This window comes from Tachyglossus aculeatus, chromosome 1 (assembly GCF_015852505.1).
Source record: "Tachyglossus aculeatus isolate mTacAcu1 chromosome 1, mTacAcu1.pri, whole genome shotgun sequence".
Lineage (NCBI taxonomy): Eukaryota > Metazoa > Chordata > Mammalia > Monotremata > Tachyglossidae > Tachyglossus > Tachyglossus aculeatus.
In genome coordinates, this window is record NC_052066.1 from 44,155,543 (window position 1) to 44,180,700 (window position 25,158).

General features: G+C 43.7%; 1 protein-coding gene across 1 annotated transcript; it reads left to right on the forward strand.

The window, feature by feature from the left end:
• Positions 1-2,943: 2,943 nt before the first annotated feature.
• Positions 2,944-24,951, forward strand: CCNL1 (cyclin L1). Its single transcript, XM_038743251.1, has 11 exons — positions 2,944-3,226; positions 10,947-11,021; positions 12,166-12,275; positions 19,136-19,256; positions 20,072-20,136; positions 21,971-22,070; positions 22,234-22,338; positions 22,441-22,582; positions 23,372-23,483; positions 23,633-23,731; positions 24,154-24,951. The coding sequence occupies exons 1-11, from the start codon at positions 2,990-2,992 to the stop codon at positions 24,500-24,502; spliced, it is 1,515 nt and encodes a 504-aa protein (XP_038599179.1). The 5' UTR covers positions 2,944-2,989; the 3' UTR covers positions 24,503-24,951.
• Positions 24,952-25,158: the final 207 nt, after the last annotated feature.

The following is a 25,158-nucleotide window of genomic DNA, read 5'->3' on the forward strand; positions in this document are numbered from 1 at the left end:
TACTATATGCAAAGCACTGTTCTAAGCACTGTGGGGATACAAGGTGATCAGGTTGTCCCACATGGGGCTCGCAGTTTTAATTCCCATTTTCCAGATGAAGTAACTGAGGCCCAGAGAAGTGAAGTGACTTGCCCAAAGTCACGCAGCTAACAAGCGGCAGAGCCGGATTAGAACCCATGTCCTCTGACTCCCAAGCCCGGGCTTTTTCCGCTGAGCCACGCTGCTTCTCCAAAAAGAAAAGTGAGGGGGGAAGGAAAGGGGAAATGGAGGGAAAGGAAAAAAAGGTGAGGGAGGAAGGAAGGGGGAAAATTAAGGGAAAGGAAAGAAAGTTGAGGGGAAAAAGGGAGGGGGGAAATTGAGGGATGGGAAAGAAAGCGAGGGGAGAAGGGAGGGGGAAAATTGAGGAAAAGGAAAGACAGTTGAGAGAGGAAGGAAGGGGAAAAATGGAGGGAAAGGAAAGAAAACTGAGGGGAAAAAGGGAGGGGAACGATTGGGGGAAAGAAAAGAAAGTTGAGGGAGGAAGGACGGGGAAAGATTGGGGAAAAGAAAGGAAAAGTGTGGGGAGAAGGAAGGGGGAATCTACCCCAGTGCTTAGAACAGTGCTTTGCATGTAGTAAGCGCTTAATAAATACTATTATTATTATTATTATTATTATTATTATTATTATATGTAGTGCAGGGGGCAGGCCGGGGGAAAAAGATGGCGGCGGTGGGGGCAGGTCGGGTTTAACAAATGCCAGCCTTTTTATTATTATTATTATCATGAATAAACACCACCACCCGGCGCTTAGGACGGTGCTTTGCACATAGTAAGCTTTTAATAAATGCCATCATTATTATTATTATGAGTGTTAGTTTATAGGTCCTGAGGGGGGCAGGCCGGCCGAAAAAGATGGCGGCGGTGGGGGCAGGCCGGGCTTAACAAATGCCATCCTTTTTATTATTATTAATAAACGCCACCACCCAGCGCTTAGGACGGTGCTTTGCACATACTAAGCGCTTAATAAATGCCATCATCATCATTATTATTATTATTATTCTGTGGGGAAATGTCGGTGTCCTGTGGCAGGCAGGAGGCCGTTTATTGTTATTTATTGTCATTTATTTTTATAATAATTTTATAATTTAAAATAATACTATTTATTATTTTTTATTTGCACATGCTGAGCGCTTAATAAATGCCATTATTATGACGATGATTGTTAGTTTATAGGTGGTCCGGGGGACGGGCCGGGGGGAAAAAGATGGCGGCGGTGGGGGGGCAGGCTGGGCTTAACAAATGCCAGCCTTTTTATTATCATTATTATTATTATTATTATTATTATTAACCCCACCACCCAGCGCTTAGGACGGTGCTTTGCACATACTAAGCGCTTAATAAATGCCATCATCATTATTATTATTCTGTGGGGAAATGGTGTCCTGTGGCAGGCAGGAGGCCGTTTATTATTATTATTTATTATTATTTATTTTTATAATAATTTCATAATTTAAACGAATACTATTTATTATTGTTTATTTGCACATGCTAAGCGCTTAATAAATGCCATTATTATGACGGTGATTGTTAGTTTATAGATGGTGCGGGGGACGGGCCGGGGGAAAAAGATGGCGGCGGTGGGGGGCAGGCCGGGCTTAACAAATGCCATCCTTTTTGTTATTATTATTATTATTATTATTATTATTATTATTATTATTATTATTATTATCACCCAGCGCTTAGGACGGTGCTTTGCACATACTAAGCGCTTAATAAATGCCATTATTATTATTATCATTATTCTGTGGGGAAATGTCGGTGTCCTGTGGCAGGCAGGAGGCCGTTTATTATTATTATTATTTATTATTATTTATTGTTACAATAATTTTATAATTTAAAATAATACTATTTATCATTATTTATTTGCACATGCTAAGCGCTTAATAAATGTTATTATTATTACGATGATTGTCAGTTTATATGTGGTGGGGGGGGGCGGGCCGGGGAAAAAAGAGGGCGGCGGTGGGGGGCAGGCCGGGCTTAACAAATGCCATCCTTTTTGTTATTATTATTATTATTATTATTATTATTATTATTATTATTATTATTATCATCATCATCACCCAGCGCTTAGGACGGTGCTTTGCACATACTAAGCGCTTAATAAATGCCATCATCATCATTATTATTATTATTATTCTGTGGGGAAATGTTGGTGTCCTGTGGCAGGCAGGAGGCCGTTTATTGTTATTTATTATTATTTATTTTTATAGTAATTTTATAATGTAAACTAATGCTATTTATTATTATTTATTTGCACATGCTAAGCGCTTAATAAATGCCATTATTATGACGATCATTGTCAGTTTATAGGTGGTCCGGGGGCGGGCCGGGGGAAAAAGATGGTGGCGGTGGGGGGCAGGCCGGGCTTAACAAATGCCATCCTTTTTTATTGTTATTATTATTATTATTATTATTATCACCACCCAGCGCTTAGGACGGTGCTTTCCACATACTAAGCGCTTAATAAATGCCATTATTATTATTATTATTATTATTATTCTGTGGGGAAATGTCGGTGTCCTGTGGTAGGCAGGAGGCCGTTTATTGTTATTTATAATTTATTTTTATAATAATTTTATAATGTAAAATAATACTATTTATTATTATTTATTTGCACCTGCTAAGCGCTTAATAAATGTTATCATTAGGACGATGATTGTCAGTTTATATGCGGTGCGGAGTGGGGCGGGCCGGGGGAAAAAGATGGCGGCGGCGGGGGCAGGCCTGAGGGAAAAGATGGCGGCGGGTCCCGCCCCTGAGGCGCCATGAGGCGGAAAGGGACTACTTTGTGGGAACGCCATGACGCGAGCGGCGGAGGCGCCAAGGTGGCGGACGAAAGGCCACCGCCGGGCCGGCTTCTTTTCCGCGTCCATCGTGGGTTCCCGGGGCCGTGGTGCCATGGCGTCCGGCCCGCAGGCCGGCGGGGCCCTCAGCGCGGGCCTCAACATGGCGGCCGCCGCCGTCGCCTCGTCGTCGGCCTCGGCCTCCCCCTTGGGCATCCTCATCGGCGACCGCCTCTACTCGGAGGTGTCGCTGAGCCTGGACCAGTCCCTGATCCCCGAGGAGCGGCTGTCGCCCACGCCGTCCATGCAGGACGGCCTCGACCTCCACAGCGAAACCGACCTCCGCATCCTGGGCTGCGAGCTCATACAGGCCGCGGGAATCTTGCTCCGCCTGCCGCAGGTAATCGATCGATTATCAATCAGGTTCCCTCATCTGTAAAATGGGGATGGATCAATCGGTCAGTCGTATTTATTATTGAGCGCTTCCTGTGTGCAGAGCACTGGACTGAGCGCTTGGGAAGGACAAGTCGGCAACACATAGAGACGGTCCCCACCCACCAAAGGGCAGTGATAACCGTCATCGTAACTGATTATTATTATTATTTGGGCGAGTCACTTCACTTCTCCCCGCCTCAGTTCCCTCATCTGTAAAATGGGGATGAATCAATCGTGTTTATTGAGCGCTTCCTGTGTGCAGAGCACTGGACTGAGCGCTTGGGAAGGACAAGTTGGCAACAGACGGAGACAGGCCCTACCCACCAGTGGGCTCACAGTGTAGAAGGGTAATGATGACCATCATCGTAACGGTGATTATTATTATTATTTGGGCGAGTCACTTCACTTCTCCCCGCCTCAGTTCCCTCATCTGTAAAATGGGGATGAATCAATCGTGTTTATTGAGCGCTTCTTGTGTGCAGAGCACTGGACTAAGCGCTTGGGAAGGGCAAGTTGGCAACATATAGAGACAGGCCCTGCCCCGCAGTGGGCTCACAGTCTAGAAGGGTAATGATGACCATCATCGTAACGATGATTATTGTTATTATTTGGGCGAGTCACTTCACTTCTCCCTGCCTCAGTTCCCTCATCTGTAAAATGGGGATGAATCAATCAGTCAATCGTATTTATTATTGAGCTCTTCCTGTGTGCAGAGCACTGGACTGAGCGCTTGGGAAGGACAAGTCGGCAACACGTAGAGACGGTCCCCACCCACCAAAGGGCAGTGATAACCGTCATCGTAACAGTGATTATTATTATTATTATTTGGGTGAGTCACTTCACTTCTCCCTGCCTCAGTTTCCTCATCTGTAAAATGGGGATGAATCAATCGTATTTATTGAGCGCTTACTGTGTGCAGAGCACTGGACTGAGCGCTTGGGAAGGACAAGTTGGCAACATACAGAGACAGGCCCTACCCACCAGTGGGCTCACAGTCTAGAAGGGTAATGATGACCATCATCGTAACGATGATTATTATTATTATTTGGGCGAGTCACTTCACTTCTCCCCGCCTCAGTTCCCTCATCTGTAAAATGGGGATGAATCAATCGTGTTTATTGAGCGCTTCTTGTGTGCAGAGCACTGGACTAAGCGCTTGGGAAGGGCAAGTTGGCAACATATAGAGACAGGCCCTGCCCCGCAGTGGGCTCACAGTCTAGAAGGGTAATGATGACCATCATCGTAACGATGATTATTGTTATTATTTGGGCGAGTCACTTCACTTCTCCCTGCCTCAGTTCCCTCATCTGTAAAATGGGGATGAATCAATCGTGTTTATTGAGCGCTTCCTGTGTGCAGAGCACTGGACTAAGCGCTTGGGAAGTGCAAGTTGGCAACATATAGAGACAGGCCCTACCCACCAGTGGGCTCACAGTCTAGACGGGTAATGATAACCATCATCATAACAGTGATTATTATTATTATTTGGGCGAGCCACTTCACTTCTCCCTGCCTCAGTTCCCTCATCTGTAAAATGGGGATGAATCAATCAGTCGTATTTATTGAGTGCTTACTGTGTGCAGAGCACTGTTCTAAGCGCTGGGGGGGGATACAAGGTGATCAAGTTGTCCCATATGGGGCTCACAGTCTTATAATAATAATAATGATGGCATTTATCAAGTGATTACTATGTGCGGAGCACTGTTCTAAGCGCTGGGGGGGGGGAGATACAAGGTGATCAAGTTGTCCCACATGGGGCCCACAGTCTTATAATAATAATAATGATGGCATTTATTAAGCACTTACTATGTGCAGAGTACTGTTCTAAGCGCTGGGGGGGATACAAGGTGATCAAGGTGTCCCACATGGGGCTCCCACTCATAATAATAATAATAATAATAATGGTATTAAGTGCTTACTACGTGCAGAACACTGTTCTAAGCGCTGGGGGGGATACAAGGTGATCAAGTTGTCCCACTTGGGGCTCACAGTCTTATAATAATAAAAATAATAATAATGGCATTTATTAAGCGCTTACTATGTGCAGAGCACTGTTTTAAGTGCTGGGTGGGGGGTACAAGGTGATAAAGCTGTCCATGTGGCTCCCACTCTTATAATAATAACAATACTGGTATTTATTAAGTGCTTACTACGTGCAGAGCACTGTTCTAAGCCCTTGGGGGATTACAAGGTGATCAAGTTGTCCCACATGGGGCTCACAGTCTTATAATAATAATAATGATGGCATTTATTAAGCACTTAGTATGTGCAGAGCACTGTTTTAAGCACTGGGGAGGATACAAGGTGATCAAGTTGTCCCACGTGGGGCTCACAGTCTTATAATAATAATGGTGGCATTTATTAAGCGCTTACTATGTGCAGAGCACTGTTCTAAGCGCTGGGGGGGGGGGGATACAAGGTGATCAAGTTGTCCCACATGGGGCTCCCAGTCTTATAATAATAATAATGGTATTTATTAAGAGCTTACTATGTGCAAAGCACTGTTCTAAGCGCTGGGGAGGTTACAAGGTGACCAGATTGTCCCATGGGGGGGCTCACAGTCTTCATCCCCATTTTACAGATGAGGTCACTGAGGCCCAGAGAAGTGAAGTGACTTGCCCAAAGTCACACAGCTGACAGTTGGTGGAGCCGGGGTTTGAACCCATGACCTCTGACTCCAAAGCCCGGGCTCTTTCCACTGAGCCACACTGCTTCTCATCCCCATTTTACAGATGAGGTCACTGAGGCTCGGAGAAGTGAAGTGACTTGCCCAAGGTCACACAGCAGACGTGGCAGAGTCGGAATTCGAACCCATGACCTCTGGCTCCAAAGCCTGGGCAGTTTCTACTGAACCACGCAGCTGCTTCGCTGCTTAACGGCCCCGGGCCCAGCCCCCTCCTCCCGCTTTCAATAACAATAATAATCAGTAAAAGAACATTCGCTCATTCATTCATTCAATCGTATTTATTGAGCGCTTACTGTGTGCAGAGCACTGGACTAAGCGCTCGGGAAGCCCGAGTTGGCACCATCCAGAGACAACAGCGGGCTCACAGTCTAGAAGGGGGAGACAGACAATAAAACAAAGCATATTAACAAAATAAAATAAATAGGGTAAACATGTACAAATTAAATAAATAAATAGAGTAATAAATAAGGGCTTGGGAAGTCCGAGTTGGCAACATCTAGAGACAGCAGCGGGCTCATAGTCTAGAAGGGGAGACAGACAGCAAAACAAAACATATTAACAAAATAAAATAAATAGAATAAACATGTACAAATTAATTAAATAAACAGAGTAATAAATAAGCGCTTGGGAAGTCCGAGTTGGCAACATCTAGGGACAGCAGCAGCGGGCTCATAGTCTAGAAGGGGAGACAGACAGCAAAACAAAACATATTAACAAAATAAAATAAATAGAATAAATATGTACAAATTAAGTAGAGTAATAAATAAGCGCTTGGGAAGTCCGAGTTGGCAACATCTAGAGACAACAGCGGGCTCATAGTCTAGAAGGGGAGGCAGACAGCAAAACAAAACATACTAACAAAGTAAAATAACTAGAATAAACATGTGCAAATTAAATAAATCAGTAGAGTAATAAATAAGCGCTTGGGAAGTCCGAGTTGGCAACATCTAGAGACAACAGCGGGCTCACAGTCTAGAAGGGGGAGGCAGACAACAAAACAAATTAACAAAATAAAATAAATAGAATAAATATGTACAAATTAAATAAAAAAGTAAATAGACTAATAAACACGTATTAACATATGTGCATATATACAGGTGCTGCGGGGAGGGGAAGGATTTGTTATTACGAGAGAAGCAGCGTGGGCCGATCACTTCACTTCTCCGTGCCTCGGTTCCCTCATCTGTAAAATGGGGATGAAGACCGTGAGCCCCCCGTGGGACAACCTGATCGTCTTGTATTCATTCAATCATTCATTCAATCGTATTTATTGAGCGCTGTGTGCAGAGCACCGGACTAAGCGCTTGGGAAGTACAAGTTGGCAACATAGAGAGACGGTCCCTACCCAACAGCGGGCTCACAGTCTGGCTCAGTGGAAAGAGCCCGGGCTTTGGAGTCAGAGGTCATGGGTTCAAATCCCGGCTCCGCCAACTGTGAGCTGGGTGACTTTTGGCAAGTCACTTCACTTCTCTGTGCCTCAGTTACCTCACCTGTAAAATGGGGATTAAGACTGTGAGCCCCCCGAGGGACAACCTGATCACCTTGTAACCTCCCCAGCGCTTAGAACAGTGCTTTGCACATAGTAAGTGCTTAATAAATGCTATTATTTTTATTATTATTATTCTCTGGGCCTCATCTGGAAAATGGGGATGAAGACTGTGAGACCCCCGTGGGACAACCTGATCACCTTGTAACTTCCCCAGCGCTTAGAACAGTGCTTGGCACATAGTAAGCGCTTAATAAATGCCATTATTATTATTATTATTATTATTGTTATGTCTAGAAGCACCCAGCTTCTAGACTATGAGCCCACTGTTGGGTAGGGACCATCTCTATATGTTGCCAACTTGTACTTCCCACGTGCTTAGTACAGTGCTCTGCACACAGTAAGTGCTCAATAAATACGATTGAATGAATGAAAGCACTTACAATGTGCAAAGCACTGTTGTAAGTGCTGGGGAGGTTACAAGGTGATCAGGTTGTCCCACGGGGGGCTCACAGTCTTCACCCCCATTTTACAGATGAGGTGACTGAGGCCTAGAGAAGTGAAGTGACTTGCCCAGGGTCACCCAGCTGACAAGTGGCGGAGCCGGGATTTAATAATAATAATAACAATAATAATAATAGTAATAATGGCATTTATTAAGCACTTACTATGTGCCAAGCACTGTTCTAAGCACTGGGGAGATTACAAGGTGATCAAGTTGTCCCACGGGGTTGGGGGGGGGAGGACGGGCTCACAGCCTTCACCCCCATTTTCCAGATGAGGTCACTGAGGCCCAGAGAAGTGAAGTCATTTGCCCAAAGTCACCCAGCTGACAAGTGGCGGAGCCGGGATTTAATAATAATAATAATTGTGGCATTTATTAAGCGCTTACTATGTGCCAAGCACTGTTGTAAGTGCTGGGGAGGTTACAAGGTGATCAGATTGTCCCATGGGGGGGCTCACAGTCTTCACCCCCATTTTACAGATGAGGGAACTGAGGCCCAGAGAAGTGAAGTGACTTGCCCAAGGTCACCGAGCTGACAAGTGGCAGAGCTGGGATTTAATAATAATAATGATGGCATTTATTAAGCACTTACTATGTGCAAAACACTGTTCTAAGCATTGGGGAGGTTACAAGGTGATCAGGTTGTCTCACGGCGGGGCGGGGGGGGGCTCACAGTCTTCATCCCCATGTTCCAGATGAGGTCACTGAGGCCCAGAGAAGGGAAGTGACTTGCCCAAGGTCACCCAGCTGACAAGTAGCGGAGGCAGGATTTGAACCCATGACCTCTGACTCAGTCAATCCTGTTTTCCTCTTGCAATCAATCAGTCGTATTTACGGAGCGCTTACTGTGGGCAGACCGCTGGACTAATAATAATAATAATAATGATAATTTTGGCATTTGTTAAGCACTTACTATGTGCACAGCACTGTTCTAAGTGCTGGGGAGGATACAAGGTGATCAGGTTGTCCCATGGGGGGCTCACAGTCTTTATCCCCATTGTACAGATGAGGGAACGGAGGCACAGAGAAGTGAAGTGACGTGTCCAAAGTCACACAGCTGACAATTGGCAGAGGAGGGATTTGAACCCATGACCTCTGACTCCAAAGCCCGGGCTCTTTCCACTGAGCCACGCTGCTGCTTTAAGCGCTTGGGAGAGTACAAATCCACCCCAGATAGAGCCGATCCCTACCCAACAACGGGATCACAGCTAGTCTTTATGCACAGCTGTGCCGACTTGTAATAATAATAATAAAAAAAAACATTTAATAAGCACTTACTATGTGCAAAGCACTGTCCTAAGCACTGTACTTGTACTTCCCAAGCGTGTAGTCCAGTGCCCTGCACACAGTAAGCGCTCAATAAATACGATTGAGCGAATTCTGTTTGTTCTGACGGTTTTGAGACCCGTCTACATGTTTTGTTGTCTGTCTCCCCCTTCTAGACTGGGAGCCCATTGTTGGGTAGGGACCGCCTCTGTGTGTTGCCGACTTGTCCTCAAGCGCTTAGTACGTGCCCTGCACACAGTAAGCGCTCAATAAATACGATTGAGTGAATTCTGTTTGTTCTGACGGTTTCGAGACCCGTCTACATGTTTTGTTGTCTGTGTCCCCCTTCTAGACTGGGAGCCCATTGTTGGTTAGGGACCACTTCTATATGTTGCCGACTTGTCCTTCCCCAGCGCTTAGTACGGTGTTCTGCACACAGTAAGCGCTCAATAAATACGATTGAATGTATGAATAGTCTTTCCCTTCCCTCGCCCGGCCTTCTTTCCTCCCCCCAAGGGCCCAATACCCCCCCCCCCCACCTTCTATTCTTTCATTCAATCGTATTTAGTGATTGCAGACTGTGAGCCCTCTGTTGGGTAGGGACTGTCTCTATACGTTGCCAACTTGTACTTCCCAAGTGCTTAGTACAGTGCTCTGCACACAGTAAGCGCTCAATAAATACGAGTGATTGATTGATTGATCGTATAGAGACGGTCCCTACCCAGCAACGGGCTCACAGTCTAAAAGGGGGCAGACAGACATCAAAACACGTCGACGGGCGTCCAAATCGTCAAAACTAATAGAATTACACCGTGAGCCCCTGGTTGGGTAGGGGTCGTCCCTATCTGTGGCCAAATTGTACTCTCTAAGCGCTCAGCCCAGTGCTCTGCATACAGTAGGCGATCAATAAATACGACTGAGTGAATCCTCTCCAGTCCTCCCGCAGTTCATTCAACCGTATTTATTTCTGGTGCCGACTTGTGCTTCCCAAGCGCTTTGTACCGTACTCTACACACCGTAAGCGGTCAGGAAATACGATTGAATGAATTTATTGAACGCTGACTCATCATCAACCGTATTTATTGAGCGCTTACTATGTGCAGAGCACTGTACTAAGCGCTTGGGAAGTACAAACTGGCAACATATAGAGACAGTCCCTACCCAACAGTGGGCTCACAGTCTAAAAGGGGGAGACAGAGAACAAAACCAAACATACTAATAAAATAAATAGAATAGATTTGTACAAATAAAATAAATAAATAAATAGAGTAATAAATCTGTACAAACATATATACATATATACAGGTGCTGTGGGGAAGGGAAGGAGGTAAGATGGGGGGGATGGAGGGGGGACGAGGGGGAGAGGAAGGAAGGGGCTCAGTCTGGGAAGGCCTCCTGGAGGAGGTGAGCTCTCAGCAGGGCCTTGAAGGGAGGAAGAGCGCTAGGTTGGCGGAGGGGCAGAGGGAGGGCATTCCAATGAGAGGCACGTTCTTACTGTGTACAGAGTGCTGTATTAAGCGTCGGGAGGTACAAATAGCCCCATCTAAAAGACGGTCCCCACCCAAGCACAGGCTCACAGGGTCGGGGGTGGCGCCTCTCTTCCCAGCCCCGCTCAGCTTGTGCCCAGCCAGGGCCGGCGGGAGGAGGAAGAGGAGGAGGAGGAGGAGGAGGAGGCCCAGGCCGCCCCTCTAAAATGACGCCCGCCCGCTCACCATCTGCTCTTTCTCTCCCCCTCTCCGCAGGTGGCCATGGCCACGGGCCAGGTGTTATTCCACCGCTTCTTCTACTCCAAGTCCTTCGTCAAACACAGCTTCGAGGTAAGGCCCCGGGCCGTCGGAGTCGGCAGAGGCGGCGACCTCCTTCCCTTGGCCGCTCTCCGGCCTCCTCCCAAGCAGGAGGCCCGCCCGGGACTCCGTCAAGCCGCGGGGGCCCCCTGGGCCTTCGTAACGATGGCATTTCTTAAGCGCTTACTATGTGCCAAGCACCGTTCCAAGCGCTGGGGAGGTGACAAGGTGATGAGGTGGTCCCGTGGTGGGCGCACAGTCTTCATCCCCATAGTACAGATGAGGGAACTGAGGCCCAGAGAAGTTGTGACTTGCCCAAAGTCACACAGCTGGCAAGTGGCGGAGCGGGGATTTGAACCCTTGACCTCCGACTCCCAAGCCCGGGCTCTTTCCACCGAGCCACACTGCTTCGCTGCTTCATTTAACTGCTTGGGGGGCGAGAGGGGCAGGGACGGGTTTCATCGTGGTCCCGTCCCGGGCTCCGCTTTAGCAGAGTTTCCTAACAGTGATAATGATGGTGTATATTTAGTGGTAATTACGTGCCAAGCTCTGTTCTAAGCGCTGGGGTGGATACAGGGTAATCAGGTAGTCCCATGTGGGGCTCACAGCCTTAATCACTGTTTTGCAGTTGTTAACTGAGGCACAGAGAAGTTAAGTGGCTTGCCCCAGGTCACACAGCAGACAAGTGGCGGAGCTGGGATTAGAACCCACATCCTCCGACTTCCCAACTTTGGGCCCTTTACACTGAGCCACGCCGCTTCTCGAAGCAGGCGGGCTGTTTCTCACGTGGCTCTATCAAGCCGTGGAGGCCGACACGGGTCTCTCTGGGGCTTCAACATTCAACATTCATATGTTGCCAACTTGTACTTCCCAAACGCTTAGTACAGTGCTCTGCACACAGTAAGCGCTCAATAAATACGATTGATTGATTCATTTAACAGCTTGGGGCGGGTAGGAGACAGGCTTCATCCTAGTACAGTGGCGTCCCGGGCTCCGCCCTAGTTCGCCAAATTTCTTGGGAAGCAGAAGACGACACATGGAGACTGTTTGAGGGTGGCCTCTTCTCCCCCCCAGCCCTGGCCATTCCTCCCCTTTCCCCTCCCCGTCCAGACGTGTGCCCTTCTGACACCCGGCCCGGCTCGTTAATCATTTTTCTCGGACGCTGGATTCCTTACAGATCGTCGCCATGGCCTGCATCAATCTCGCCTCCAAAATCGAGGAAGCCCCTCGCCGAATAAGAGATGTGATAAATGTCTTTCACCACTTACGCCAGCTGAGAGGAAAAAGGTAAGACGGATATGTCGGAAATCACCTCCGCGTCCTTATCACCGTTGTGTTTACCGTGCCAAAGTCATCGAGTCAAAAATGTCTTTTCACACCAGGTCAATGTACTGATATAGCAAAATGAAGAAAAGCCGTTTAGGCAGTAGAGTTTACGCAGGTACTTTCCCCGATGTGACGCTTGAAACGATCACTTGTAGGTATTCCCGAGGCGGTGGTAATTTTTGGCCACCCATCCAAGGCATTTCAGGCTCCAGAACTTAATAAGATCACGAGAGCCCAAGAATTATCTATTTTTGAGGATCGAAGGTTAGCATTCTGAACTGCAAGTCTGTTTTGCAGTAAAGTTCTCTTCGCAGTTTTGAAGTACATCAAGTCCAGTTAATATGTGGTCAGTGGAGGTTGGCTTTCATCAGGCTACTTCTCAGCATCCAACTACGTTCTCTTCCATAATACTGGAACTGAAAAAAAAAAACAAACTGCAGAATGATGAAGGTTTGAAGTCAGAGGCAGGTACCTTGTTCTGGTCCGATAAAGTCTTAGCGAGTGGGTTATCGTCTCGACCGGAATGCACCTTTTAAAATATCTTTGTTAACCTCTAAGCTAGGCTTGTAGAAATTGGCCTTCATAACTTTAAGGAAACGAGTAGGAATTCTGCGGAGTTAAAGTTGCTTTGGTGCCTATATTTAAAAAAATATTCTGATCAGATTTTACCAAGAGCAGAGCTTTTCACCCTTTGGTCCGCAGAAGGTTAGGAGGCAATCTGCTTTTTTCTTGAAGTGTCAACTGGCAAATTGTAATTTTAAGGAAGTTTCCCTGTGCAGGAAATAATTGGCCAGGGGTTAAGAAACTCGTTTTAAAACACCTCTTTGCAGTAAACTGAATCCACAAATTGGTTAAAATGGAACTCCTTAATAAGAAGAGTGGAGGCCTCTAAACTTCCCAAGTATATAGGCAAATCATAAAGTTTTCTTTCAGTGTAGTTTTGCCAGTATTCCCTCCATTCTTCTCTCCTTTCCTCCCCCCTCCTCACATCTTTTTTTTTTTCCACCCCTCATCAAACCTGCTGACCAAATTAAAGGCCAAACAGATAATTTCACTTTTTAGTGCTGTGAGAATCCTGGGAAATTGATATTATTTGGTTAGCTGATTCCCAACTTATTTGAAAAGTGAGACATGGGAAGTCTAGTGGAAGAATTTGCCACCTCATATTAAAGAAATCTGATCCTTACTGAGTTTTCCTGTAATTATCGAACAACTGAATCAGATTGCATAATTACATTAATGTTTTCAAATATACTTTGTCACGTATCGGTGGATTACTGATGTCAAAAGCTAGGTAGTAGCTGTAAGGGAAGTTAAACTCTGTAAGCATGTTGTGATGTATTTTGAAATGCATCATGCTTGAAGAAACCGTGTTCCTTGTCGATCAGTTCACTTACGGAAATGCTTTTTTTGGTCTGTCTGGTAGTGAATTTACTTTGAAATTGCAAATAAGGGAAAAATGCACTGAAGTCTTTCTCTTTTAAAGCAAGAGGGACGTAAAAAAAAAATTCTGTGCTTTTTACAAGTTTACCAGTGTGTAACTTGTACACGTTATTAACTTCAACTCTTTTTTCCCTTGCAACCGACTATACAGCGACCAGCTACATTTACCAAAGCCTGGGTGATGTGGAGTGGTACATAGAGATGAAGCTGTCGTCATGGCAACAGTGAGTGAAGTATCGAAAATCCCCAAGGAGAAGCCAGTGCTCTCAGAATAGGTCACTGGAATCGGGGACTAACAGGTTGGCCGCTGGTGAACCATTTGGAAAAAACTCCTGTATCTTGTTATAAGCTTTTGTCTTTGCTGTCCAAGTAGCCAAGCTCCTTGGTTTTTATTTATTTATTTTTTGTTTTGTTTTGTTTTCGTTTGTTCTTTTGTTTTTGCTGGAGCTTCACAAAGATCACATCATTCATTAGAGAGGGCTATTCACAGTTAAATCACAAAGTTGAACCCGTCCCTTTAGTTACGTGGAGAATGCTGCATGTGATTTGGACTTTCAAACTGTCACTTGGGCAAAACTGATCATAAAGTCAAACAGGGAGGGACTCTTAGGGAGTACACAGCACCAGATCACACTAGACCGTCTAGTCTTTTTATAGAAACAATGTGCATTTTAGCTTGTAGCTTTCAACCTCATAATCAGTGTACAACAACCAACCTCACTTTTAAGTTTCAGTAGCGGCGTTTAGCTCCAAATTGGTCTCGTAGCAATCTCTACGTTGCTTCTGTTTCCATTTTTTAGGTGTTAGATTTTGAAATTCAACTCTGGAATGTTTGGGTTAGATTGGTTTCGGCGAAGCGTTATAGTAATAGTTCTTAGCCCAGATCAGGAGACTTGGATGTATTTCTCATGACATTTATCGTGGCTTAGTGGAAAGAGCCCGGGCTTGGGAGTCAGAGGTCAAGAGTTCTAATCCCAGCTCCGCCACTTGTCTGCTGTGTGACCTTGGGCAAGTCACTTAACTTCTCTTCGCCTCAGTTCCCTTATCTGTAAAATGGGGATGAAGACCGAGCCCCACGGGGGACAACCTGATTACCTTGAATCTACCCCAGTGCTTAGAATGGTACTTGGCACGTAGCAAGCGCTTAACAAATACCATCATTATTATTATTTATACAATGGGGATATTGAACTCCTCTTATAAAGTGCCTTTTGAAAACAAGCTTTTCAAGTTACCTTGCGTCATGTCCTTGTCTCGGTGCCAGCAGTAGTAATGAGAAATTTGCATTAAATAGTAGGGGAAAATTGACGGTTCAAATGTTAAGCCATTCATTTAACCCACAACTGTTTGTTGAGCCTTGAGCTCTAGTTTCGAAAATAGTGCTGCTTTTATGAGTGCAATTTCTGCATTGATCATCTCTTAAACTTTTTCTGAGATTACAGCCAATTTGAATTAGGTTTTTCTGAACACCCATCCCATTATGGTGGAACAGTAGAGCAACATTTTATATTTGAGGAAATGACTTACATTTTCTTTGCTATATTGAGAAATACAGTAACCGCCTCATTAAGGGGTAGTCTCAAATGGACAATTGACCATTATTAATTTTCATCATGGAAGAATAGACTACGAAAATATTTTGCCACCCACAGTTTAACTTTGCTAAAACGAGATACTTCGGGAATTTGGGCTGACTCGTTTGACGTGAACCTGTTTATAATGGTTAAAGTGGGATGGGGATTTCCTTGATTTGTCTGTCATGTTATTGTTTGGCGTGCTGACTCACAGTTTTAAAGGAAATGAGAGCATTCTTCTGACATGGTTAGGAAATGGAAAAAAAAAAAGTACAGCTCTCTAAATAGCTTGTGTTTGGGCCTCGCCCTGACCAGGAATTAGGCATGCCAAACTATCTGGTTTTTCTAGGCAGACAAGATAGTGCTTCTTGTAGTGCCTATTTATAAAAGCACTTGAATAAATATGCTCGGTTGACTGGCATTTGGAAAAACAAAATATCCTTTAGGGGATGAATTGTTTTTAATTAATTCTTCTGTATGGAAATCTAGAAAAAAGTGAAAGGTCCAATGGAAAAAAAAATGCATAAACTAATTTTAGGTAACTTGAAAGCCGTATGAGGGGAAACTTTGTAAGTAAAACTTACGCTTCGAAACATTAGAATTGGTTCTTGGTTCTTGGTGGATGAGCTTTGGTCCTAGAATCTCAGAGCTAAGAACCTGTGTGAGAGAATTGATTGGTGCTTTGGAAGCCATTAGCACTACAGTACCCCTTCTTGCCCCTGTCGGTCTTCTTCCTGCTGGGGGACAGGAAATGCAATCAGTCCGGAAGCAGACTTTGGGCTATTTAACGACAACATTATTATGTTATTTAACAACGTTATTTAACAACATGTTATTTAGCAACAACAACAACAACAAAAAATAGCGTTTGGGCTGTTTAACAACAACAAAAAAAGTGGGCAGGACCCATTTAGGGCCAAGGAGCCCCCAGCCTAGTGCCAATGCTGTGCAATCAATCAATCATATTTATTGAGCACTTATTGTGTGCAGAGCACTGTACTAAGCGCTTGGGAAGTACAAGTTGGCGACATATAGAGACAGTCCCTACCCAACAGTGGGCTCACAGTCTAGAAGAATGCAATAATGTCTTGATGCAGCAAGTGGTAACCTACAGAACAGATCTTCGAAGTCCGTGTTAGCCACCTATTCCTCAGAATTTCACCTCGCAGAACTCCCAAGGTGTGACTTTGGGCAAGTCCCTTAACTTCTCTGGGCCTCAGTTACCTCATCTGTGAAATGGGGATTGAGACCGTGAGCCCCTTGGGACAACCTGATCACCTTGTAACCTCCCCAGCGCTTAATAAATGCCATTATTATTTATTATTCATTTATTCTTTTGGTCAGAAACCCATCATCCTTGTTAGTATAGTTCCAGCAGGCCTTCCCCAAAACAGACGGACCTGGATTTAGACTCGGAGTTTTCCAGTTTCCAGAGCCTGACCAGCGGCAGGGCTACTTATGATAAACTCCTTATCTCCATAAGGAGATAAGAAACTCCATAAACTACTTATGATAAACTACTTATGCTCCCGACTCCACTGCTTGTCAGCTGTGTGACTTTGGGCAAGTCACTGAACTTCTCTGGGCCTCAGTTCCCTCCTCTGTAAAATGGGGATGAAGGCTGTGAACCCCAAGTGGGACAGCCTGATCACCTTGTATCCTCCCCAGCGCTTAGAACAGTGCTTTGCACATAGTAAGCGCTTAACAAATACCATTCTTATTATTATTATTATTATTATAAACCAGCTTGTTGGAGAGTTGATGTAAAAACGGAAATGAGCGCATGCTATCTGACAAACATGCTGTTTCTCCGTAGCCTGGAGAACTCTTTGTCAAGGGCTAGTCTGGCTTGTAAATGGAGTATCGCAGTGAATCAAATGAAAATATTTTGGGTCATTGCTAAATGAAATAGGTACCGACCTTTGGCATTGTACTAGATCTGCTCAAAATTTACAGTCTACTAAAACAGTGTTTTTCAGAGTGTCTAAATCACTCATCAGTGAACTGAGCACTAGCAAATTGTCAGTTAACTTTAATTTGCTAGAGAATTCTATCTTTATTTTAAAGTAATTGTTGCCCAGTAACTTAACTTCTTTTCAATGACCGATTCAGATGGTAGAAGTATTAAAGACATGGTAGACCAGCCCAATCTCATTCCCATCTATCTATGCCATTTTGAAAGCGGAAATTTTATGCAGCCTTTTGCCAAACTACATCTCAACTTGTACTAAAATATATTTTCCCTGTGCATGCCAGTAAGAGCCATATTAACTTCTTGCTCACTTTTCAACTTCACAGTATATTTCCTGAAAATTGTATTCATACTTGGGAAATGAAGTACAGTGGTATGGTCACTTTTGAAAAACGTGTTCATCCTCAATTGGTCGAGAACACAAATCCTTGTTAAAGTTTGTGAGTAGAAGAAAAACCTTGGTAGCATCCTTTGACAAGTTAGAGTCATGATTTTTACAGTACCCTAATGTGCTACAATGGGCCTGATTTCTTTGAGGTGCTCTACTAAAAGGTAAAGCACTTTTTTGTTTCCTAGAAGCTGCAGATTCAAAGCAGTGGGGCCTAGGGGATAAAGCAAGGGTCTTGGGGGCAAGAAAACAGGGTACAAATCCCGACTCTGTCGCTTGCTGGGTGACCTTGGGCAAGTCACTTAACTTCAGTGACTCGGTTTCCTCAAATGCAAAGTGGGAATTCAATACCTGTTCTCCCTCTTTCTTAGACTAGAAGACCCCATGTGGGACAGGGACTGTCTCTATGTGTTGCCAACTTGTACTTCCCAAGTGCTTAGTACAATGCTTTGCACACAGCAAGCGCTCAATAAATACGACTGATTGATTGATTAACTTCATAGAACAGTGCTGAACAAACACTATCAAAAAAAGGCAGAAAAAAACATGTAAATTGGATATGCTGTTTTTAAATCCTTAATCATTTGATGTGTATTGCAGCACAAATCTGGGTACCTTTCTTGGTATGGAAAGATGTGTAGTTTTTAAAATTACCAAAGTAAATCTGCCAGCTAAATAGGGTATCATGAGAGATCTTGGTTCTTTCTCTTCCTCTGGGGATGTTCCTACCAGCTCTGTTATGGTGTGTTCTCAACACTCAGTGCAGTGCTTTGCCCACAATAAGTGCTCAATAAATGCAATTACTATCTTCACAAACAGTCTGTGTTAAGGGCAGGATTTTGTAAATTTGGGTTATTTGACAAAATGAGATTTACGGATGTCCTTTATTCTTTTGTGACTTCTACACTTAAACAGGCTTTGGATGATTTGGCTTTCTTTTTCTCTCGACTATTCTGAATCCATCATAAGATTTAGCATAAAGTTCTGGAAATTGGGTCATTTCCTTGGGTGAGGAATAAATAGGAGAATTTAAATTAATATGCTTAGCACCACTTTAATAAATGGAAAATAATTAGCCTGATAGAACAGTGTAAATAATTTATGGCTAAATGCTTAATAGTAAATCATGCAATGCTTTTAGTAATTGGAGTATTAGATCAGAAGCATAACACGGAGCTGTTGGAGTGCATCTGGTAATCAGAATGGAAAGAGCAGTATTGAGAAGTCATCTTTAATTCTAGCAGCCTTACTCCCACGAGCAGTAATACATACATTTAATTAGTCTGACTTGGACAGCACAAGATTAAGGCTTAAACTTGTTTGCAGGAGTTTAAAAAGCTGGTTTCTGTTGCCATTAGTTGGTTGGAAGGGAAAATGGAGATCCCTCAAATACACTTTTTTGAATGTGCAAAACAGTTTTGATTTTATTTCTTACAAACTTTAGGACTCCAAGCCCCCTGATCCTTGATCAGAACTACATAAACACCAAAAATCAAGTAATCAAGGCAGAGAGGAGGGTATTGAAGGAATTGGGATTTTGTGTTCATGTCAAGCATCCACACAAGGTGAGTCCTAGAGTACAAAATTGTTAAAACGTGCAGCTTAAACACATTCCTGAGTTGTGATTTCACACACGCATGTGTACGTGTGTGCACTCAGATTCCAAATATTTTTGCTTGTGTAGTAATCTTTTGATTTCAGTCGTTGGTTTGGACGCTAAAGTGTGTTGGTATAATTGGGGTGTGATTGGAGAATCCCACGTGGAGGGCTTTTGGCAGTCCACTGCTACCAAACATTAAAATACTGTTTTCCGACAGGGATATAATGCCATCTTGGAATGAGACCCTGATTTTTAAGGAAAAACCACTTTAATTCATTCTCCAATCAGTTTATAACTGAGCATAAATGGTAGTCGCCCGCTCTCCGAAACTTGGCTTTAATCAAAGACCTATAGTAAGCCATTGCGTGAATATCGTCATACCCCCATTATTGTCCCTTTTGATACACTGTGAGCCCACTGTTGGGTAGGGACTGTCTCTATATGTTGCCAACTTGTACTTCCCAAGCGCTCAGTACAGTGCCCTGCACACAGTAAGCGCTCAATAAATACGATTGATTGATTTTTGTAGTTTAAGGATTATGTTGCCTCTTGCTCTTTCAGTCTCTCCTATAGCCTTGGTCAGTTGTGTAGCCCAGGCCTTGGCTGATCTGAATAAGCTCGTTGTGGACAGGGAATGTATCTTGTTTGTTGTTATATTGTACTCTCCCAAGCGTTCTCTGTGCACAGGGAGCGCTCAATAAGTACAGCCGAATGAACGAATGAAAGAACCCATTAATTCCCCGTGGTGGAGTTAATCATTTTTGTTCTTTTCCCCCTCAGATCATTGTTATGTATTTACAAGTCCTAGAATGTGAACGGAATCAAACCCTGGTTCAGACAGCCTGGTAAGCGATCCTTACACTCCTTTCCAGCCAAGAAAGCAGTAGCAGAAATAACCTAACGTGCCGTATGCTGTTTTCAAAGCGTGGCACTATAATTTATAGCCAGTCGTTGCTTTCAAAGAGGGAGCCTGCTTATTTCTGTTCACTGGTTTCTTGGTTTGACGACTACTTTTTTTTTTTTTGGTAATGGAGAACTCAATTTAACTTTGTTCTTTTTTCTACTCTTTAATTAAAGGGTAGTCCCTGATGGTAAGTCATAGAACTCTGCCCTCTGCACCTCAGCTCATGACCTCGGGATGGCCCGATTGGCTGCCCTTCTCTCCAGCCAATCCAGTGCAAGCTCTCATCCGAGATTCACTGACGTGGTCCATATCCATCTGGCAGCATCTTCTAGTTCTGTCGGGGTGTCGAAAGGATTTGTATATTTGCTTCTAGAAGTAACCGTTCAACATGCATTGGTATTGAATGTGTACTGGTCACTTAGTTATCAACGTGAAACTGCTCATTTTTGACCCGTTTTGTCCCCACCGGAACGAGTTCTGTTCGCAGTTGGATGAAATTGCCATCACTGCCGTGTTCAATTGTGTACTCACGGCTAATTGTGTAATTGTGTTAGTGAGGGCACTAACTACGCGCTGTAAACTTTTAGTAGATGTTGGGCTGTTGACTTTACATCTGTTTCCAGCACGATAACATTTAAAATGAGTAAGACATCGCTACTACTGAAAGAAAACATTTTAGGAAGGGGATTTGCATTATGTGTATGTGTGTGTTCAAAGGTAAGGTGAAAATGTCGGGTCCGGGAGGGGAAGGACTGCTGAGTAGCTGAAATGGTGCTGGTTTAAGTGCCTTAACTGTGTAGTAGTACTGGGGAGTAATTTAAAGTTCTCAGCTACGTAGAGGAGCCGCACATAGTTCCCCGTTGGACACACTGGGTGCTGAATATGCAATTAAATCGACTCTGAGTGATGGGTCATATTGGTGTGGAATCATAATTTGGCAAGTTCATTAGGCTGCCGCGCAAGTGTCGTCGCCTAGCCTCTAATAAAGTGATTGTCAAAGGCCAAAAAAATAAGTTGGGAAACGTTACCCGTATTTTTAGGGTAATTGGCGACTTGTCTTTTGCCAAACGTTCAATTAGAATCGCCGCGTTGAAAGTCGTAAAAGAGCAATTAAAGATCACTTCGATTGCGCTTCCCAGTGGGTCCTTAATAGACGTTCCGTTAACCTTAAATCCATGTGGCATCTCTAAGTAGTACATGGCTGTTATATCTACAACTGGAATAACCAGGTCTTATTAAGTGGCTATTGAGATGTTTACGTAGGCCACAATTTTTATATTGGGCAGTTAGTTCTCGAGTACCTAATGTGTTTTAGGACTGCATAACAGATTGGTAGATGCTTTTAGGAATATCTTTGACACGTTGAATTTTCTGAATCTTGTGACACTGTTTCAGAGCGACTCAGAAATCCAAAGTTTAGAAGCTTGTATTTTGTATAAATTTTGTTTCGGTAGCCATTTGTGAGGTGGGGATCAAAACGCTCCTTTTAAGGAGAAGACTTATGGTGCCAAGTTTCAAAATTTCCCAATACAAATAGATATTTCCCTTTCCCTGGTTTCACAACCTTGTAACGGGGGGAGGTTTGGGTGAAGTTTTGAATGCAGAGGAATGGATCCCAAATACCTTTTATATCAAATTGTTAGGACTGTACCATCTTAAAGAGGTCATGACTAGAGCAAGAGAAGGAAAAAGAATAAAGTAGATTGAGTCTCCAAATTGAATTTCCTAAGAAATATTTGCCTAGCAGCAAAGCTTACAATTCTGGTATATTTCAGGAATTACATGAATGACAGCCTTCGGACCAATGTGTTTGTTCGGTTTCAGCCAGAGACAATAGCATGCGCTTGCATCTATCTTGCTGCCAGAGCCCTCCAGGTACGTGTGTGATTACTTTCAACCTTTTGTAATTTTTCTAGGTAATCTTTAATAGGACCAGGTTTGAGCAGTCAGTCGGTGGTGGTTTTTTGAGTGCTTACTGGGTGCGGAGCCCAGTACTCAGGAAAACGGCTATTTTATATCTCAGATTTATATTTCACAGATCCCACTGCCTACTCGCCCCCATTGGTTTCTGCTGTTTGGCACCACTGAAGAGGATATTCAGGAAATTTGTATAGAAACCCTCCGACTTTATACTCGAAAAAAGGTAACTCGGTCTTCTTTTATGACCCCCTCAAGAAGGTTTTTCCTTGTTTTCTAAAAGGTGCTGGATTTCTTGGTTTAACTCCATTTATCTTTTTGTCAATAGCCAAATTATGAGTTGCTGGAGAAAGAAGTAGAAAAGCGAAAAGTGGTGCTTCAAGAAGCCAAACTGAAAGCAAAGGGATTGAATCCTGATGGAACTCCTGCGCTTTCTACCTTGGGTGGCTTTTCACCTGCCTCTAAACCATGTAAGTCTTGTTAAGTCTTAAGGATGATAGTGGAAACGATTGTTAAACCCCCTGACTTTAAAAAAAAACCCAAACTCGCCACTATAAAATTTAATAGGGCTATTCAAGGGCTTACTATGTGCTAAGCACTGGGACAGGTACAGTATAAGCAGGTCAGACGCAGTCCTGTGGGTATCACAGCGGGCTGAAGAAGGGGTTTTTGAACCCTATTTGACAGCTGAGGAAACTCAGGCACCAAAAAATTCAGCGACTTGCGGCAGGTGACAACAGACAAGTGGCCGAGCTGAGATTAGGACATAGATCTCCTGGCTCCCACGGCCATACTTCTTCCCCAGGATCATGCTGCTTCTCAGTCACTTACGGAGTGCTTATTTTGTGCAGAACACTATACTAAGCGCTTGGGAGAGTACAGCACAACAGAGTCCCAGTGTTTATCGCTAATACAGACTGTTCTTGGGGAGTCTTTCAAGATACTTCATTTTTCACTGATTGATTAGCAGAAACAGCCGTACTGAAAGTCCTCTGCTCTTGGTAATTTTAACCAGACCTGCTCCAAAAGTGTTTAATGTATCTGCAGTGGGCTTGGTTATTAAGAGCTATCACAGGCCAGTGGACCACCACTTAAGTGGTCTTGTGGATGAAATAATTCCTCATCCTTCCTGTGGAATGTGCTGTTACAGAAAGCTTTTTCTAAAACTGTTGTCTCAGCAGTTCCCCCATTAACTCCAAATAAAGGCTGTACCTACGCCCTATCTCTTATTTGGCTTATGTTGGTGGAAATCTCTCTAGCATCGCCAAGAGAAGTAAAAACAGAAGAAAAAACACCAGTGTCTCTGAGTGTGAAGACTCTGAAAAAGGAACCTGAAGATCGACAGCAAGCTTCCAAAAGCCCTTATAATGGGTGAGTAACCCTGCTCACTTTTCACCGTGACCCTGACTTGAGATGACACCCGACGTGTATATTAAATAATCTCTGGCAGTGTCTTTGCTGACTATTAATGCAGTTCTTAGTGGTGTGCTTCTGTTTATTTTCGTTTTCTTTTAACCAAGTCTCAGAAAGGACAGCAAGAGAAGTAGAAACAGTAGAAGCGCCAGTCAGTCAAGGTCCCGGACGAGATCCCGTTCTAGATCTCACACTCCCAGAAGACAGTAAGTAAATAAAAGAAAAAGTTGCTGCTTTAAGCTGTAGAGAACCCAATTCTATTCAGTTATACTTCCACTTTAAGTATTGGAAATTCCGATTCTGTGTGGATGAGTGTTCCCTTCCCGCCCTCCCAAAAAAACCAGCTATGGTTTTTCTGTGGAACTTATTTTTCTAAAGATGGCATTTTAAACCCTTACTATGTGCTAGGCATTGTACTAAGTGCTGGGGTGACTAAAACAGTTAAAAGGCCTTTGTCTTTGCTTTGCCTTCAACTTCTGCAGCCCACTGTATTTACAGAAGTAATATTGTGTCAGCTGTTGAGAAATCTTTCGAAGGGGAGCATAACCAAACTATGTTGTGATGGCATGTTTAATTTTTCCTTTTAAAATGCTGCAAATTTTAAACGTAGCTCTCCGTTTCTTTCTAGTTACAACAATAGGCGGAGTCGATCTGGGACTTACAGCTCGAGGTCAAGAAGCAGGTCCCATAGTCACAGTGAAAGCCCTCACAGACATCATAATCATGGCTCGCCCCACCTTAAAGCCAAGCACACCCGGGATGATCTTAAGAGTTCAAACAGGCACGGTCACAAGAGGAAAAAATCCCGTTCTCGATCTCCGAGCAAATCCCGTGATCACTCAGATGCAGCCAAGAAACATCGGCATGAAAGGGGACATCACAGAGACAGGCGTGAAAGATCTCGCTCATTTGAACGAGCTCACAAAGGCAAACACCACGGTGGCAGTCGTTCGGGACATGGCAGACACAGGCGCTAATTTTTAATTTTTTTTATTATTATTTTTTTAGGCCCCATCAGTTCTTAGTTATGTCCGTCTAAGGTGTGTGGACTCTAACTGAAATATTAAGCAAACGGATTAGGATATGATTTATTAAAGTCTCCTCCACGTTCCTAGAAACATTGAGGACATTTTCTTTGGAAAAATATTAATTTTTTGCACATTAAAATACCCTACCAGTATAATGGATTCATTGGAAAACCTCGGTCAGGTTCAATTGTACCTATTATAGTTATGTATTGTTTATCAACATAAGAACTGGAGAATGAACTTCTGTTAAAAAGTACCTTATTTTTATACAGATAAATTGCAGACACTGTTCTATTTAAGTATGGTATTGGTTTGAATAATGGTGGATACTTTCTTACACTGGTTTGTCTGCATGTGTAAAGATTTTTACAAGAAAATAAAATACAGATCTTTTTTAATTTCCTGGGTGAAACATACTTTTTAAAGTAAATTATTTAAACCTTTTAAGAGTGATGAGAAAAGTATGAACTGATTTCTGAGACAGTCAATAGCATGGTCAGTAGCTGACTAATCAAATGAAAACTATAGTCTCCAAAAGTCTCTTTTTCTGGGTCTTTATGTGTTTTTTGTTTTCCTAGAGTCAACTTCAGTTTTGATTTTTTATC